This window comes from Capricornis sumatraensis, chromosome 18 (assembly GCF_032405125.1).
Source record: "Capricornis sumatraensis isolate serow.1 chromosome 18, serow.2, whole genome shotgun sequence".
Taxonomy (NCBI): domain Eukaryota; kingdom Metazoa; phylum Chordata; class Mammalia; order Artiodactyla; family Bovidae; genus Capricornis; species Capricornis sumatraensis.
This window is the reverse complement of record NC_091086.1, coordinates 7,339,956-7,354,760: the sequence shown is the minus strand read 5'-3', so window position 1 is coordinate 7,354,760 and position 14,805 is coordinate 7,339,956. Positions and strand designations below refer to the sequence as shown.

The 14,805-nt window shown below is 47.9% G+C and overlaps 1 protein-coding gene across 2 annotated transcripts in view; it reads left to right on the top strand.

Moving 5' to 3' along the window:
- The window catches only part of SLIT3 (slit guidance ligand 3), a 722,678-nt gene that overhangs the window by 581,976 nt on the left and 125,897 nt on the right, over positions 1-14,805 (top strand). For both annotated transcript variants that reach the window (XM_068990416.1, XM_068990417.1), the window contains exons 10-12: positions 139-210; positions 6,191-6,262; positions 9,905-9,976. In XM_068990416.1, the coding sequence (XP_068846517.1) occupies positions 139-210; positions 6,191-6,262; positions 9,905-9,976 (216 nt within the window). The remainder of the gene's footprint in view (positions 1-138; positions 211-6,190; positions 6,263-9,904; positions 9,977-14,805) is intronic.

Below are 14,805 nucleotides of genomic sequence, written 5' to 3'. Positions count from 1 at the left end.
TTTGGACAGTGTTTACCGAGTCTCTCTTGTCCAAGAATGTGTGCTGTTGATGGGGGAAACCATCCTGTCCTCAAGGCCCCGGCAACCACTTGTTGATTAATAAATGGTTAATTGACTCTTCTCTGCTCTGTTTCTCAGACGCCTGGAACAGAATTCCATCAAATCCATTCCTGCTGGAGCCTTCACCCAGTACAAGAAACTGAAGCGCATGTGAGTCTCCCCAGCAAGAAAGGAGGCCAGATCTTTTCAGGTTGGGGGGTCATAGGTATAGTGGGCAATCTCCCCAGATAAGGAGCTGCATGACCATGCTTGGGAGATCTCAATGTTAGACCTGGAATGTCTCCCGACTGGGAGTTACGGCCTGAGTGTTGCCTTCAGATGGGGAGGTGTGTGGGTTCAGGAATCTCAGAGCTTAGGTGTCTCCAGCAAAAATGTGGTAAAATTATCTGGGTAGGAGGTGGGACTGAGTTGGCCTAAACAAGGCCCCATCTCACTGCTTCACTGCCCTCTGGCTTTGGGGGCGTGGACCTCAAGTAGGCGCTTCAGGAGAGATGTGACAGTGAGTCCGTATCACCCCGCAGCAGCATCACCAGCACCCATCCCACCATGCACACATCCCACCATGCACACATCCCACCATGCACACATCCAGCTGACAGATGCTTAGCAGGTGTCCACTGGGTGTAGAGAGCTGTGCTGGCATCTATGCGTAGAAGACGAACTAAAATGAAGTCCGCTCTGATGGTGCTTACATATTCAAGTGGGAGGGCAAATATCAGAAATTGTTCAGTACTAGAAAGTATTGGGTTGGCCAAAAAGTTCGTTTGGGATTTTCTGTACCATCTTATGGAATAAAATAAAAGAAGGGAAGAGAGTCATGGAGAGGCCGTCTCCAGGAGGGTTGGCCCATGAAACCCTCTGTGTGTGGGTGACCTGAATGAAGGAAGGGAGGGAGTCTCGATGAACTCTCAGGATGGTTTGCAGAATAGTGAGGCAGAATGGAGTGAATGAAAAGGAAAGTGGCAGAGACTGTGCAGGAAAGGTAGGTAAGGGCCAGGTCCTATGGACCCTTGGTCAGGACTTCCTAATCTTTCTAAGTGAGATAAGAAAATTCGATCATCACCCTCAGCCGTGATGATCCCCATCCTTGCCGTCACCACCATATCCAGTATTACGCCATCCCTACATCCTGTCAGTACCCGGTGACACCAACAGGACTCACAGCATCTGAGCCTCGTTGCCCTCATTCCCGCCATCGTGGCAACATCATTAGCACCGCCCCTCCCCTTCACGTGACTGCTGTGAGCACTTCTCTGTGAGTCAGAGTGGGGTACTCTGAAGGGAGGCTAGTAGGATTCAGATACTCCCCCAACCATTGCCATCATAGATATGAAGAACCTGGGAGGGAGGCTCTCATCCCTTTTCCAACCTAAAAAATCATTTATGATAGCCCAGTAATTGCGATGCCGTCTTCATTGCGTTTGCTTCCCTTCTCTGCCCTGACAAAGGAAGGAGAGAGTCATGGTTCTGTTCCCTTCCTCTGCAGGCTGACTTGTCAGCCTCCCTTGAGTAGCAGGGCCTACATTAAAGAGGCTAAGTGTCTGCTGGCTCCTTTTATGTTAAAAAGAAACACCCCTGAGAAACAGTGGCATTGGTAGGCTTTACCCTCAGATACCAGGAAACCAACTTCCCATCTCCCTGGAAATCCAAACCAAACAAAATTTTCTCCTGGTACAGTTCCAGAAGTAGAAACCAACATAATGTGCCAGCCTTGAGCACATTCTCCTTCCCCCCACTAGGCAGCGTTCCTGTTGGAGGGGCTGTATAAATATAGGCCTTAATATTTAAAACCTTGGGCCATTCATCTCCCGGTCTCCCTGCTTTCCCAGCTCATTTTCCATCCCCCGCCCCAATTCATTTTTAAAGCCCAGCTTGATTATGCAGCCAGATAGTAATTTCAGTGAAAAATGACAAATTCAGTCACTGCCCCAACCTCTATCTCTTGCATGATTTAAGTGACTACTCTCATTTTTTGTGAAGTCCAGGTAATTTAGAACATGGCTATGTTTTACTGTCCTTTCTCCATCCGCTTAGAATTGCCACGATCTGTGCATTCAAAATTCATAAGACCTTCTCAGTCATGATCTGGGGAGTCAATTTCATTTTTGATCATTTTGATGCTATTGATATTTACTATGATGCTCTTTTTTTCCTTCCCAAGAGGATGGTGGTAGGAAAGAGAGAGTGCTTAAAATTTTTTCTGACTAACAGAACATCAGAAATCAAGACTGAAGTGTAAGGGCTTGGGAGACATAGGGTCCCTGGTGAAAACAGATTTTAAAACACAAAGGGTGAATTCCTCCCTGGTGTAGGTGACCATTTATCTCTACTATCTCACAGAAAGATGTTTTCCTTCAATAATGAATGAACCACATCCTCTTCTTATCTCCATTCCAATGACAAAAAAAAGTTTTCCTGATTGAATGGCTTTGTCCCTGAATAGAATGAATTTCAAGTGGTCAGCTTAGTGTACAAAAAGTATTTCCAGGTAAAATCTAATATAAAGGTTGTACTGTGGTTCACTCACTCAGTCGTATCTAACTCTTTGCGACCCCACGGACTGCAGCATGCCAGGCTTCCCTGTCCTTCACTATCTCCCAGAGTTTGTTCAAACTCACATCTGTTGAGTCAGTGATGCCATCAACCATCTCATCCTCTATTGCTCCCTTCTCCTCCTGCTCTTGTCAGGAGGAAAAGACCCCAGTATCTAGGTTTTTTCCAATGAGTCAGCTCTCGCATCGCGTGGCCAAAGTATTGGAAGTTCAACTTCAGCATCAGTCTGTCCAATGAATATTCAGGGTTGATTTCCTTTAGGATTGGCTGGTTGGATCTCCTTGCTGTCACCGGGACTCTCAAGAGTCTTCTCCAGCACCACAGTTTGAAAGCATCAGTTCTCTGGTGGTCTGCCTTTTCTATGGTCCAACCCTCAATTCATACATGACTACTGGGAAAAACCATAGTTTTGACTATACAGACCTTTGTTGGCAAAATGATGTCTCGATCTTTTAATATGCTGTCTGGGTTTGTCATAGCATTTCTTCCAAGGAGCATGCGTCTTTTAATTTCATGGCTGCGTTCACCATCCACAGTGATTTTGGAGCCCAAGAAAATAAAGAGGAGGAGGGAGAGTAGGAGGCATTAGGGAGGATGCCCCAGTCTTACAGGGCTGGTTAAGCGGGAGCACTGACACTTGAAGGCCACACCTTCAAGATGTTGAGTTCTTTCCCTCCCACGCTCTTAGGCAGAGCAATATTCCACAAGTTCCACCAACTTCTAGTGTTTTAAGCTCATATTCCCCACTTGACCCTCATCAGCATTGGAAGTTACCACCTCTGTTCTGCACAGCCTGCAAAGGCCACTTCTTCTCCATCATCCAGTGGACTGGGGTAGGTTTGAGACTAACCATTATTCTGAAATACTGATCTCAAGTATAACTCAGGGACCACCTGCCTTGGAATCACCTGGAGATTTGCTATGCATGCAGGTTTCTAACCCCAATTCCCCAGCTGGCCAAATCAGACTTTCTATGGGTGTGTTTAATTTTTTTTTTTTTTAATCTTTCAGCCTCGCTTCATGGCATGTGGGATCTTAGTGCCCCAACCAGGGATCAGACCTGTGCTCCCTGCATTGCAAGCATCAGGGGAACCCCTGAGGGTGCATTTTAATAAACTTCTAATGGGGTTCGAGAACCACTAGTCAGGGATGACCCAGACACCAGGAATCAGCTCTGGGGCCACCTGATGTGGACTGGGAGGGGTCAGGCATGGAGCTGGGTGGGCACTCAACCTTCCTAGGCTGCCTTCCTGTCCAGGGCCACCAGCTTCTACTTCTGATGAAGTAGAAAGGAGGCTGGAGACACCAGTTCTGTGCCCAGATCGCTGTGTGATCGCTTGTCACTCTTGGTCCTTTACCCTCCATGGCTGCTATTTTCTTCCTACAGAATTAAGGACCACAGTCAGTTCCCAGCTAAACCATCACTTCTCCAATGTCTGCGTGCATGCGTGCCTGGGCACTCAGTCGTCTCTGACTCTTTGCGACCCTACAGACTGTAGCCCACCAGGCTCCTCTGTCCATGGAATTTTCCAGGCAAGAACACTGGAATGGGTTGCCATGCCCTCCTCCAGGGAATCTTCTGACCCAGGGATCAAACCAAAATTGCTTGTGTCTCCTGCATTAGCCAGCAAGTTCTTTAGCAGCTGATCCACTGGGGGTGGGGAGGGCAATCCCAGGTCTACTCCCCAGCATCTTCAAATCATGAGACATCTCACCTTGTCCTTAGAGAAAAATGCTTCTGGAAGTTTAGTTGTGAACTGAAAACTAATTTGCACTGACAAGGCTAAAGCAGAGGGCTTCGCCACTGGTCACAGAATTTTCTCTCACATGGTAGAGGGCTCAGGACCTTGAAGGGACATCCCACTAGGGATGTCACCAAAAAAAAAAAAAATCACCGAACAAAACAGACTTTCTCATGATCTAAGTACAGACGGTGCACTTGCCTGAAGTGCCTTGCTAGGCAGCCATGCTGAGGCCCAGCAAGATTAGGGTAATCTGGGGCATTTGCTTGTTAAGACCCTTACACAAAAAAAGAGCTCTGAAGAAAAGCCTGGTGTAAGCTGATGAGTTTGCGAGCACAATCTGTGGATTTGGTAGAGGCGCTCTCGCCTGCTCAAGGGATAAGCCCACCAGCTGTGCCTAAGAAACCTTAACCTGAGAAGTAGCTTTCAACTCACAAGCCATGGAAACAGGGAGGGAAGGGAGCAGAGACCTAAGCACAAGTTGTCGGGCAGCCCTTCTGAAGGCTAGTTTCCCAGGTGGCGCTAGTGGTAAAGATCCCGCCTGCCAGTGCAGGAGACATAAGAGACAGGGGTTTAATCCCTGGGTCAGGAAGATCCCCTGGAGGAGGTAACAGGCAAACCGCTCCAGTATTCTTTGCCTGGAGAATCCCATGGACAGAGGAGCTAGCAGGCTGCAGTCCATAGGGTTGCAAAGAGTCGGACACGACCGAAGTGTCTTAGCACACACGTGCAGAAGGAGTAGAGAAACAGACTCAAGGAATGCACTTCAGAGGCTAGGGGAGCTGGGCGTCTGACCTCACTGGAAGCAGTTGCTTAGATGTGCTTTCTTCTCAATATTCCCCTGTCTCCTCCTTGTTGACCCTCCAAGGCCCCCAACTTCCCCTCTTCTTCACAAAAGCAAAGACCCGTTGATTTATTTTGTTAAAGAAGAGGCACCAGAGTTCATTGTAGCTGGAAACTGGAGCATCTCCACATCCAGGGACAGGAGCCCAGAGGCTGTCTCTGAGCTAATGACTTCTAAGAGACATCTCTGCACTCAGGGAAATGTCGTTTGTGAGAACTAGATGTGGGTGTTCAGAAGTCACTGGGGTGCTGCAGAGTGAGCAACCTCCCGATCAGGGAGATTCCAGTGCCCCAAGGCTGGGTTAGCTGCCTTCTAACACACAGCATCCTTCTCACTCACATTGTTTCTGGTCTTCACCACCCTGGGCTTGCTTCCATCCAAGAAGTATTGCCAGTGGCAATCCCATGTCTCAAAGTCACCATGAGACTCTCATGATGTCTTTACACCACACGGCCTGAAGATGTACTGAACCAGAGACTGCAGTCACTGCTCAAAACCACCATTCAGGTCAGGGAGAAGTCGCTGGGGAGGCAAAATGACTCAGGACTTTGGGGGAGAAAAATAAGCATTTGCCAAGACATTACACAAGAAGGGGAGGCTTACAGGAACCCCGGGCTATGTTTGGGCAAAGCTGGCTTTTGCTTCATTTATGCTATAATTGCCTGGTTCTGCAACCTACGATAAGGCCCTCATCTAACTGGGTGCCATTTCCCACCTGCAAAGTGAAGGCTGCTGTGTGCATGGCCGTATGTCAAAGTCAAGGTGCCACGAGTAAGCGTGCTTTGAAATCCAAGAAGAGTGATACACATAGATAGTGCATTTTATCATGAGGCATTTGAATTGAATGATCTTTAAGCCGCTGCTCTCGCACTATAGATAAATAAATAAATTGACTGATGAATTCATCCTCATCATTTTGTATACCTGCGATGCTTGGTCCACCCCTCAGATATGGCCATTGTGTTCTCAGACTTTCCTGTTAATTTTTCAGAGACATCAGCAAGAATCAGATCTCGGACATTGCTCCAGATGCCTTCCAGGGTCTGAAGTCGCTCACGTCACTGTAAGTGGGGAGCAGAGGCATGTGGGGTGGGGGTGGGAGAAGGATGCATCCATATTTTCCAGGAGGTGTTTATCAAGCTTTTATGTTCCCTTACACACTTGTGGCAACCTGGTAAAAGAAACAAATATTTCTTCGGGGGAAATTGATCTTGGGGAATATTTCTACAACCCAAATGCATTATTTTTATTGATTAAGTGCCCAGCAGCCTTCCTAGTTATTGGCTTCTAATTCGAATGCATCTTGTCCTCCAACCACATCCTCCCGCCTCAGCAGCCCTGTCCAGGGAGATGGAGAGAGAGGATTGTAATGTATGATTAGTACCACGTGCCCATTTTTTCCATGCATGTGGCCTTGTCTAGGGAGGATCTCATTTTCTTCCTCTGATTTTAAGGCTTTTTCTCCAAACCAAACTCGTGGCTATTGTTCTGAGAATGTATCAACCCCATCCTGTAAGCCTTTGTTGGATTTTGAAACCTGAAAGCAGGCTATTGGATGGAACCAAAGCTGTGCCTACCAGGGGCTCGGAGACCCTCTGGCGCAGGAAAGCATAGAGCTTTGTTCTGACCCTGCCAGTGACTTGCCCTGTGGCACAAGGACCATTGTGCATCTTGTGTGCATGTTCCCTTACTGGCAAAATGGCACAGTGACACCTCTCCTGCCTGAAATGCGTTCATGACTGCAGTCACAACAATCCCTGGCAGTACTTACTGAGCACTTACTGTGTACCTGGTACTCTTCTAGAAGGCTTGCAAACTTCATCCTCACAAGGACCTAAAATATGAAACCTGTCCTCATCTGTCTTTGATGGTTCATCTAAAAACTGGGTCATCTAAACTCCACACAAACAGAGGGTTTTGTCTCTTTCGATCCTGGGTGAATCTCTGGTACCTCAAACAGTACCTGGCACATAGTGATTGTGCAAAAAAAAAAAAAAAGGCACGTTGAATAAACAAATTTAACTTTGGATATCCAGAGTCCACAGTAACAAGTGAGAAAGGCAGGATTTAGACCCAAGCAGTCTGACTCCAGAACCATGCTCTCGATCCCCATCTATACCGCATCCTGAGATAACATGAAAAGTATAAGATACAGCTAAGGTATCATCAGCTGATATTTGTATTATTTGGTGACCTGCCCTACCTGACAAGGGTAAGGCTGCTCAGAGGCGAGCTGTCTGTGCTTTGTTTCTCTGTGCAACCTATTTGTTTAATTGATGAGTGGGCAGGTAACAAGATACACATTTTCCCCCACCTGGCCTTATCCCGCTGGGAAGGGGCTGGAGACAGGGAGGTCTCTTGATTCAGCTGTTGCCTGCTGCTGGCGGAGTAAATTAGTTTCATTTATCAGGTAGAACATCTGGTTGGGATATCAAAGACAGGATTGTGTGTAAGATTAGTGTCTGCTTATTGTGCTGAAGATCACAGAGGAGGCGGGAGAGAGGCCGTCTGCCCCCGGGTTCCTCTCCCTGCTCCCGCCTCCCTGTCCCCGTCTGTCTGCTCCCCCTTTGCTGGGGTCTGGGAGCCTGCTGAGGACAGTGAGACGCTTCCTGTCCTACAGGAAAAGAAACTCAGAATCTGGTTGCCAAATGGGAAATTGGCATGCCGCTAGCTAATTCTGAACTCTATCAGGGCATTGTTTAAATGAAGTCCTTCTCATTCCCAGTATATGCATTCATCCATTCAACAGACACTTACTATGTACTGAGCAGCCTTTCAGGCACTGAGAATGTGGCCGTGAACTGGACAGACAACAGACAAGTCTTGGCCTCAGGGAGCTTTGAACAACAACGCACCCTGCCCAGAGTGAGGAATGGCCAAAGCAAAGGGCAAGAAAGCCTTACCCCATACCTGTTCATTATTCTCTCAAACAGGCGTTTACTATGTTAGATCCCGTTCAGTTTTCAGCTCTAGGGAGCCATCCATGAACAGTCCGCATGATGTCATCACACACATGGGATCTATTAATCTGTTAAAGGGGGCTGCAGAGGACACACAGAAAATGTTTAAAATAAATAAATGTATAATAATATAACATGACATAATGAAAAGGGATGAGGTAATAAAAAATAGGTGATAGAAAATGACTAATTTAATGTATGTAAATTGTTACTTAATTTAAAAAAATCAAATGCAGAAAGAAAGAAAATGTTAACTGAGATATTCAAGAGAACCTTCCAAGGATGAGTGTTTAAGCCCAGATCTGAAAGGAGGGAAGGGAAGTCCAGGAAAAGAGCTGAAGATACAGGCAGACAGGTCTATGCCCAGAAGCCCCCACATAGACTACAGCCCACATTAGCCATCAGAGAGTGGCTTCGACCCACTGAGACTTAGGCACACCCCACGTGGACCTGTGATTCAAGGACCCCCTTTCCCCACCCTGCCCGTCGTTCCCCCAGCCCCTGCTGCACTGGAGGGTCTGCCATCCGCCAAGCCGAGCACACAGTGATGCTACCGCGTTTGGCACAGTGAGCAGTGAGACAGTCATATGAATTACAAATGGGAGCCTGGGCCATCGTGCTGACTTTTATTTAGTCATTAACTTGTTGAAACATTAATGAAACACACCCGCAGGCTGAGCGGGACACTTACTCTCTCCCGGTGGAGTCTGGAAAATGGGGGGTGGGTTTATCTCTTCCATTTACCATTTCCTCATCCTAATATTTTGCCTCCTCAAAGACACGCCACAGCCTGGATTTGCAGTCTGAGCGGGAATCAAATCTTGGGTTAATTCAGTGTGCTCCAGGCCTCGAGAGGGAAACATTTTTTTAAAAGATCTTTCTTAGCTAAGTTCCCTCCATCTCAGAGGAGGCTGGACCCAAGAGATCATCAACGTCTGTGCCATGGATGAGAGCAGAGAGAAGCCAGCAGTGTCTACGGAAGAGCCAGACTCAGGAGACTTCTTCCCCACGCTTCTGGTGCGTTAGAAGTCACCAGAGACCAGCCCTTGAATAGGAGACCCCGTGTGAGGGACTCCGTAGGCTGGAAGACAGAAGGGTAAAAAGAATTCCTTTTTTCCTGGAGCTCAGAGAATAGAAAAAAGAGGCTGGAATGTAGAAGCTGCTATTACTGCAATTAAAGTTCCTTACTCCCTAGTTTTTCCAAAGAGCCAGTCCTTGACTCAGCAGTCCTTGAGCCATCTGGGTAGGACCTCAGATATCCAAAGCCCTGTCTAGATGGATGATTAAAGGACTCAGTTCAGGAATTTCTTAGGATGGAACAGGATATTAAAAGGAAACATTCTGTAGGCTGGGCTCAGCCTGATCGATACCCACTGAAGACAAGAAAACACAGGGCTGGCTGGCTTCCCACACGTCTTGTTTATTGCCAGGGTGTGAGTCATATTAGCAGCTCTGGGAGACACCACAAAGGGACTGTGTCTTCCTATTGTGGGTTCCTTATTGAGTGGGGCTGCCCAGGAGGAGATGAGGACGGAGTCCCTTCCTCCTCGCCTCTCAGACGGCCTGCCCCTCCAGCCTCAGAGGCGCGAGCCTGCTGTCTCACTGGTGAGGAGGAGGGAAGAGGCGGGCTGGGGAAGGCGATGCTGAGATGCCACCGGAGTGGGCTGAGGTGGTGACCTCCTGCGTGAAGGGGTGACAGCGGCCTCTCACCCGCGGTGACCACTGTCCCCTCTGCTCTTTCCCAGGGTGCTCTACGGGAACAAGATCACGGAGATTGCCAAGGGACTGTTTGATGGGCTGGTGTCCCTACAGCTGCTGTGAGTAGGAACTTTGTCACTAATACTGTCTCTAGAACTGTTTACAGGCTCTTTTCTGCAAACTTTGAGCTGTGCTCTGTAGTGTTCTTCTTTTGACTTTGTGCTCATTAAAAGGAAAAAAGAAATTGTCTTGAGCTATCCACCCCTCACCTCCACCGCCTCATATTGGTGGAAAGAGAGCCAAGGAGTTGGCAGGGGAAGGCTGAAGTCAGTGGACACAAGCGAGGTGATGCAGCTTGGGAGCCTGACCCACACAAGAATCACTACCCTCAGGCTTGGGGGGCTAGAAATTAAGCCAGAGTCGAATCCACAATATTGCTCAGAATTTAGGGAACTAAAATATTCATGCACTGTATTCCGATACTAAGGCTGAAACAGAGCTGATGGTAGACATGTGACCTTGAAGGAGGTAGGGGTGGGGCAGTGAAATAATTAGGAGCATAGTCAGTCACTGTTGTGACTCTATCTGGGAAAGGTATGGCTGAGGGAGGAAGTGTTTATTTAATTTAAAGGAGGATTTCTTGCCTCAAATTTTAAGCCCTGGGATTATTTATTTGCGTTTATTTCATTCTGGTCATTTGAGCTTAAATGTTTGAAGACAGTAAGTGAACTCGGATGTGGAGAGACAAGGAAAGGAATTTAGCTCATCTTGTATTTGAAGATTTTATAATCAGGCTAGAATTATCTCTGGTTTGTGATCAGGTAGCCATAGCATCTACACGCATGTACTGTGGGTGTGGGAAGTGTGTGTGTGTGTGTGTACATGTGTGTATACACATCCATGTCTGCACATCATAATTCCTATTGGTATTAGGAAATGATCTTGAGTATCCTGTGAGCAATGGACCGTACCAAGTTTCAGAGAGGTAAATGACTTGCCCTCAATCACACAGAAACTGGGTGTGGAAGCTGGAGAAGAGCTTACATGGTCCTGTGGCTCAGAAGGCCCCCACACCTCTGAATAGCACAAGATGTGTGTTATCAGAGGCATGCATCTGAGTACAGATGAGTGTGTTTGTGTGTGTGTGTGCGCACGTGTGTGTGCGTGCGCGCGCGCGCACTTATACGTGCTCCCTTGTAAAATCACCTCCAAGTCGCAGGCCCCTTACAGAAGGGGCCTGGGCCCTTCCTGCCTCCTGTGTGCCATTAAGTGAAGCACCATCACGAGCTTGCTGACAACGTAGTCAAGTTCTATCTCCGGATGGGTGGGCAGTCAGGAGCAAGGGTGGATAGAAGAAAGTCCACGGTGCATCTCACACGGGGACGCCCAAGACTCTTCAAGAAAAAGGAAGTGAGGCTTTTCCTTTAGCCTTTTCTTCCCACATTTCTGCTCTCTACCCTTTCTGTGCCCTGGACAGAGTCTCCTCACACAGTATCGGCACATGAATCACGCCTGGATGAGGTGGCCAGCTAGTTTTCAGACAGTGCATCCATCACAGCACTGGGCAGGCTTGTTTCCGTGAAGAGGAAAGCCAGAGAAAGCAAATTCTGTGTCCTTTTCCCTGCTTCCTCTTTGTCCAGCCCTGCACCCCTCTGTCTCCGTGTCTGTCTCCCTCTGTGTGGCTCTGTGTACCTATCAGTGTTCAAGGCTCGCAGCCCTAGGTGGGCCTTTGTGGCTATTTGTTAGAAAGACACGCCAGGGCTCTGCAGGGAGCTGGGGGGTTTCACAGATGGTATTCTTTGCTTGGAGCAAAGAAAATCTAAGTTATAACTGCCACCAGAAGGCCAGTTGACTGTACCTATTAATCCCCTGCCAGAAGATAACAATAGGATGGCCTAGAGGGAGATTTGGAGGTACTGTGTTTCACTGGGCTGGGGTAAATATCCTTTTACAGTCATGTTTTGATTGTTGAAAGCTATATGCCCTTGTAGGCATTAAGGAGAAACATAGCATGCATCAAAGTGCCTAGCACGGTGCAGGGCCTATAGCAGAAGTATTAGGCATGCGTGTTCGGGGGCTGTGTTTCCCGCCGCTGTTCTGTTCCTGCATCTGCTGTTTCATCTGGCTGTGGCAGCTCTCAGGTGCAGCGCTAAGGAGCTTCGTTGTGGTATGTGTGCTTCTTTCCAGTCGTGGCATCTGAGCTTGGTTGCCCCGCAGCATGTGGGGTGTTAGTTCCCTGATCACAGATCAAACCCCCGTCCCCTGCCTTGGAACGCAGATTCTTAACCACTGGACCATCAAGGAAGTCCTGAATGCATGTTTTTTAAAAAAGGAACTGGATCCAGCTCCCAGCTGGCAGCAGTCATAAGATGACTAGAGCTTTGCATGGGCCAGGAAGAAACTCTGGTTGCATCTCGTTACTTTGAGCTGATGGAGTTGAATATCTGGGAGTGAAGACAAAGCTTCCCCCTGCTCTCAAGACCGAGAGTTGACACAACTCAAGTTCCTCACTTTCCAGAAGGAACCAGCAACTGTAGCCGTCACTGGGCTCTGACCTGGTGTTGAGCAATTCTGATTAAATCTAATGTAGCGTTCTGCCCTCGGTAGATTGGATTTCTCCTTGTTAGACTGGAGACATTCCGATAAGAAGGCGCTGATTAGAATACCCTGCTAGTCTGGGAAATTTCCTTTCCTTTGACTTGAGAGTTTTCTGCCAGGGTTTTGTGTTTTTTCTTCTCTCTCCATCTCTCAAACTATGGTTGCATCACAAAGCAACTTTATTCGTTGGAAGAACTGATGCTGAAGCTGAAGCTCCATTACTTTGGCCATCTGATGTGAAGAGCCAACTCATTGGAAAAGACCCTGATGCTGGGAATGGTTGAGGGCAGGAGGAGAAAGGGAAAACAGAGGATGAGATGGTTGGATAGCATCATCAACTCAGCGGACATGAGTTTGAGCAAGCTCCAGGAGATAGTGAAAGACAGGGAAGCCTGGCAGTTGCAGACCATGGGATAACAAAGGGTCAAACACAACTTAGTGACTGGAAAACAACAGCAAAAAGCCAAGCTGTGTCTGTCATCCAAAATGATCTTGGATGTTTCCTTTCTGGCCATTTCAAAAAAAAAAAACTTTTTATTTTATATTGGGGTATAGCTGATTAACAATGTTGTGATAGCTTCAGCGGGACAAGGGAACTCAGCCATATGAATAGATGCATCTGTTCTCCCCCAGACTCCCTTTCAAACCAGGCTGCCCCCTAACAATGAGCAGAGTTCTCTGTGCTATATAGTACAACCTTGTCGGTTAACCATTTTAAAGATAGCTGGCACTTCTTTATAAATCCCCATGTGCCCGTACTTTCCATGTCGTACACATCAAATTAGAGTAAAAAGATGACTGTAAACAAGAGACAGCCGCTCTAGTTCACGGCCAGCACACTGTAGTACAATAAGCAGGGTTCATGCTCAACCCATAATAGGCAGGTGTGTTGTAGCTGGTTGTCCTGCCTGCCCATCCCCTCTTTGCCTGTGTCTCCAAACTTTTCGGCCATCCTACTACCCTAGGCCAGCCTGTTAGGTACCCATCCCTCCTGGGTCATCTTCATGCCCTGTTGCTTCGGGCAGACGGCCAACACTAATGGGAAACTGAGTCTTCAGAGTTTCTCAGAGGCTGCAGCCAACAGGTCTCCGTGAACAAGCTTCAATAGCCCTGGGAAGGGACCACAAGTCCAATACCCTGTCTTCTGGGCGTCAGCCTCGCAGGAGTCACCTCCTTTAGCTGGAGTTCCAAAATCTTCAGTGCTTCCCAGACAGCTTCTCCCCCAGCTGGTGTAGAATCCTGTCCCGCACACGCTGGCCCAAACCCTGCTGCTCTTGTGCTGATGGTTTCCGTGGTGAATTCTCTTGGCGAACTGAAAAGGTCGGGAAGCGCTTTCTCTTTTTTTAACTTTGCATTTTATATTGAAGTATAACTGATGAACAATGTTGTGATAGTTTCAGGTGGACAGCAAAGGGACTCCAGCTATTTCTTATACTAAACTTCAGTCATGGCTTCTGCAAAACTCAGAAAAGGCTATTCTCATATTCTTCACGTTTGAAAATAGTATGTCTCCCCGTAATTAATCCTACAGTTCCTGCAGACTTCCATCTGCATAAATACTGACTACGGACTTTAAAGTACAGACTTACCTCTGTATAAACACACATTTGTTGTTTAGTTCGAACAACCCGTATGATCTTTGAGGGTGTGAATGAATCTGCCAGCTTTCTTCCTTGAAACAGGCTGCTAGGGTGCAAGTCAGGGGCCCAGCTGGGCAAGAAGTGTGCTGAGAGATTCCACTGTAAGCTGCGGAGAACTGAAACTCCCCACATGGAGACATCTCAGAATCACGGTTAGGACAGGACACGCCCCTGGGTGTGTACTCCCAGCTCTGACCGCCTGAGACGTGAGCTGTCCTCTTCTCCCAGGCTTCATCTGCCCTCTTTACCACTGGAAGCCTGGTGTGAAGGCTTACATCTTCACCGCTCCCCTGCCCACCCTGGCTCCTGGAGACTGTGGTCCTGAGTGTATGTCTGGCCAAAATGCCCCCGGATTTGTGACTTTGCAGCTCAGGACTTGGCCCTCTCTAACGCAGGGAAGCAAGCAGCGAGCATGTCTCCAGAGCTGTCACTTCTTCCTTGGATGGGCGGTATCAGGCTGCAGTGTTACAGCTCCCGAGGGGTCAGCTCATTCAGTTAGTGCTCACTGATTACAGGGCACACATGGGAGAGACACTCAGGTGGGGTGGGCAGTCGTTTGAGGTGGAAGCTTTCACATAAATCCTGGCTCCAGTCGATGTTAAACCTGCTCCAGGAGGTCTTAATCCAAGCCAGACTGTCTTGGGGCTGGGAGAAGTTAAGACAACCCAGGCACCTGTTTGATTTTCTTGGAAGGCAGGCAAGACCATTGA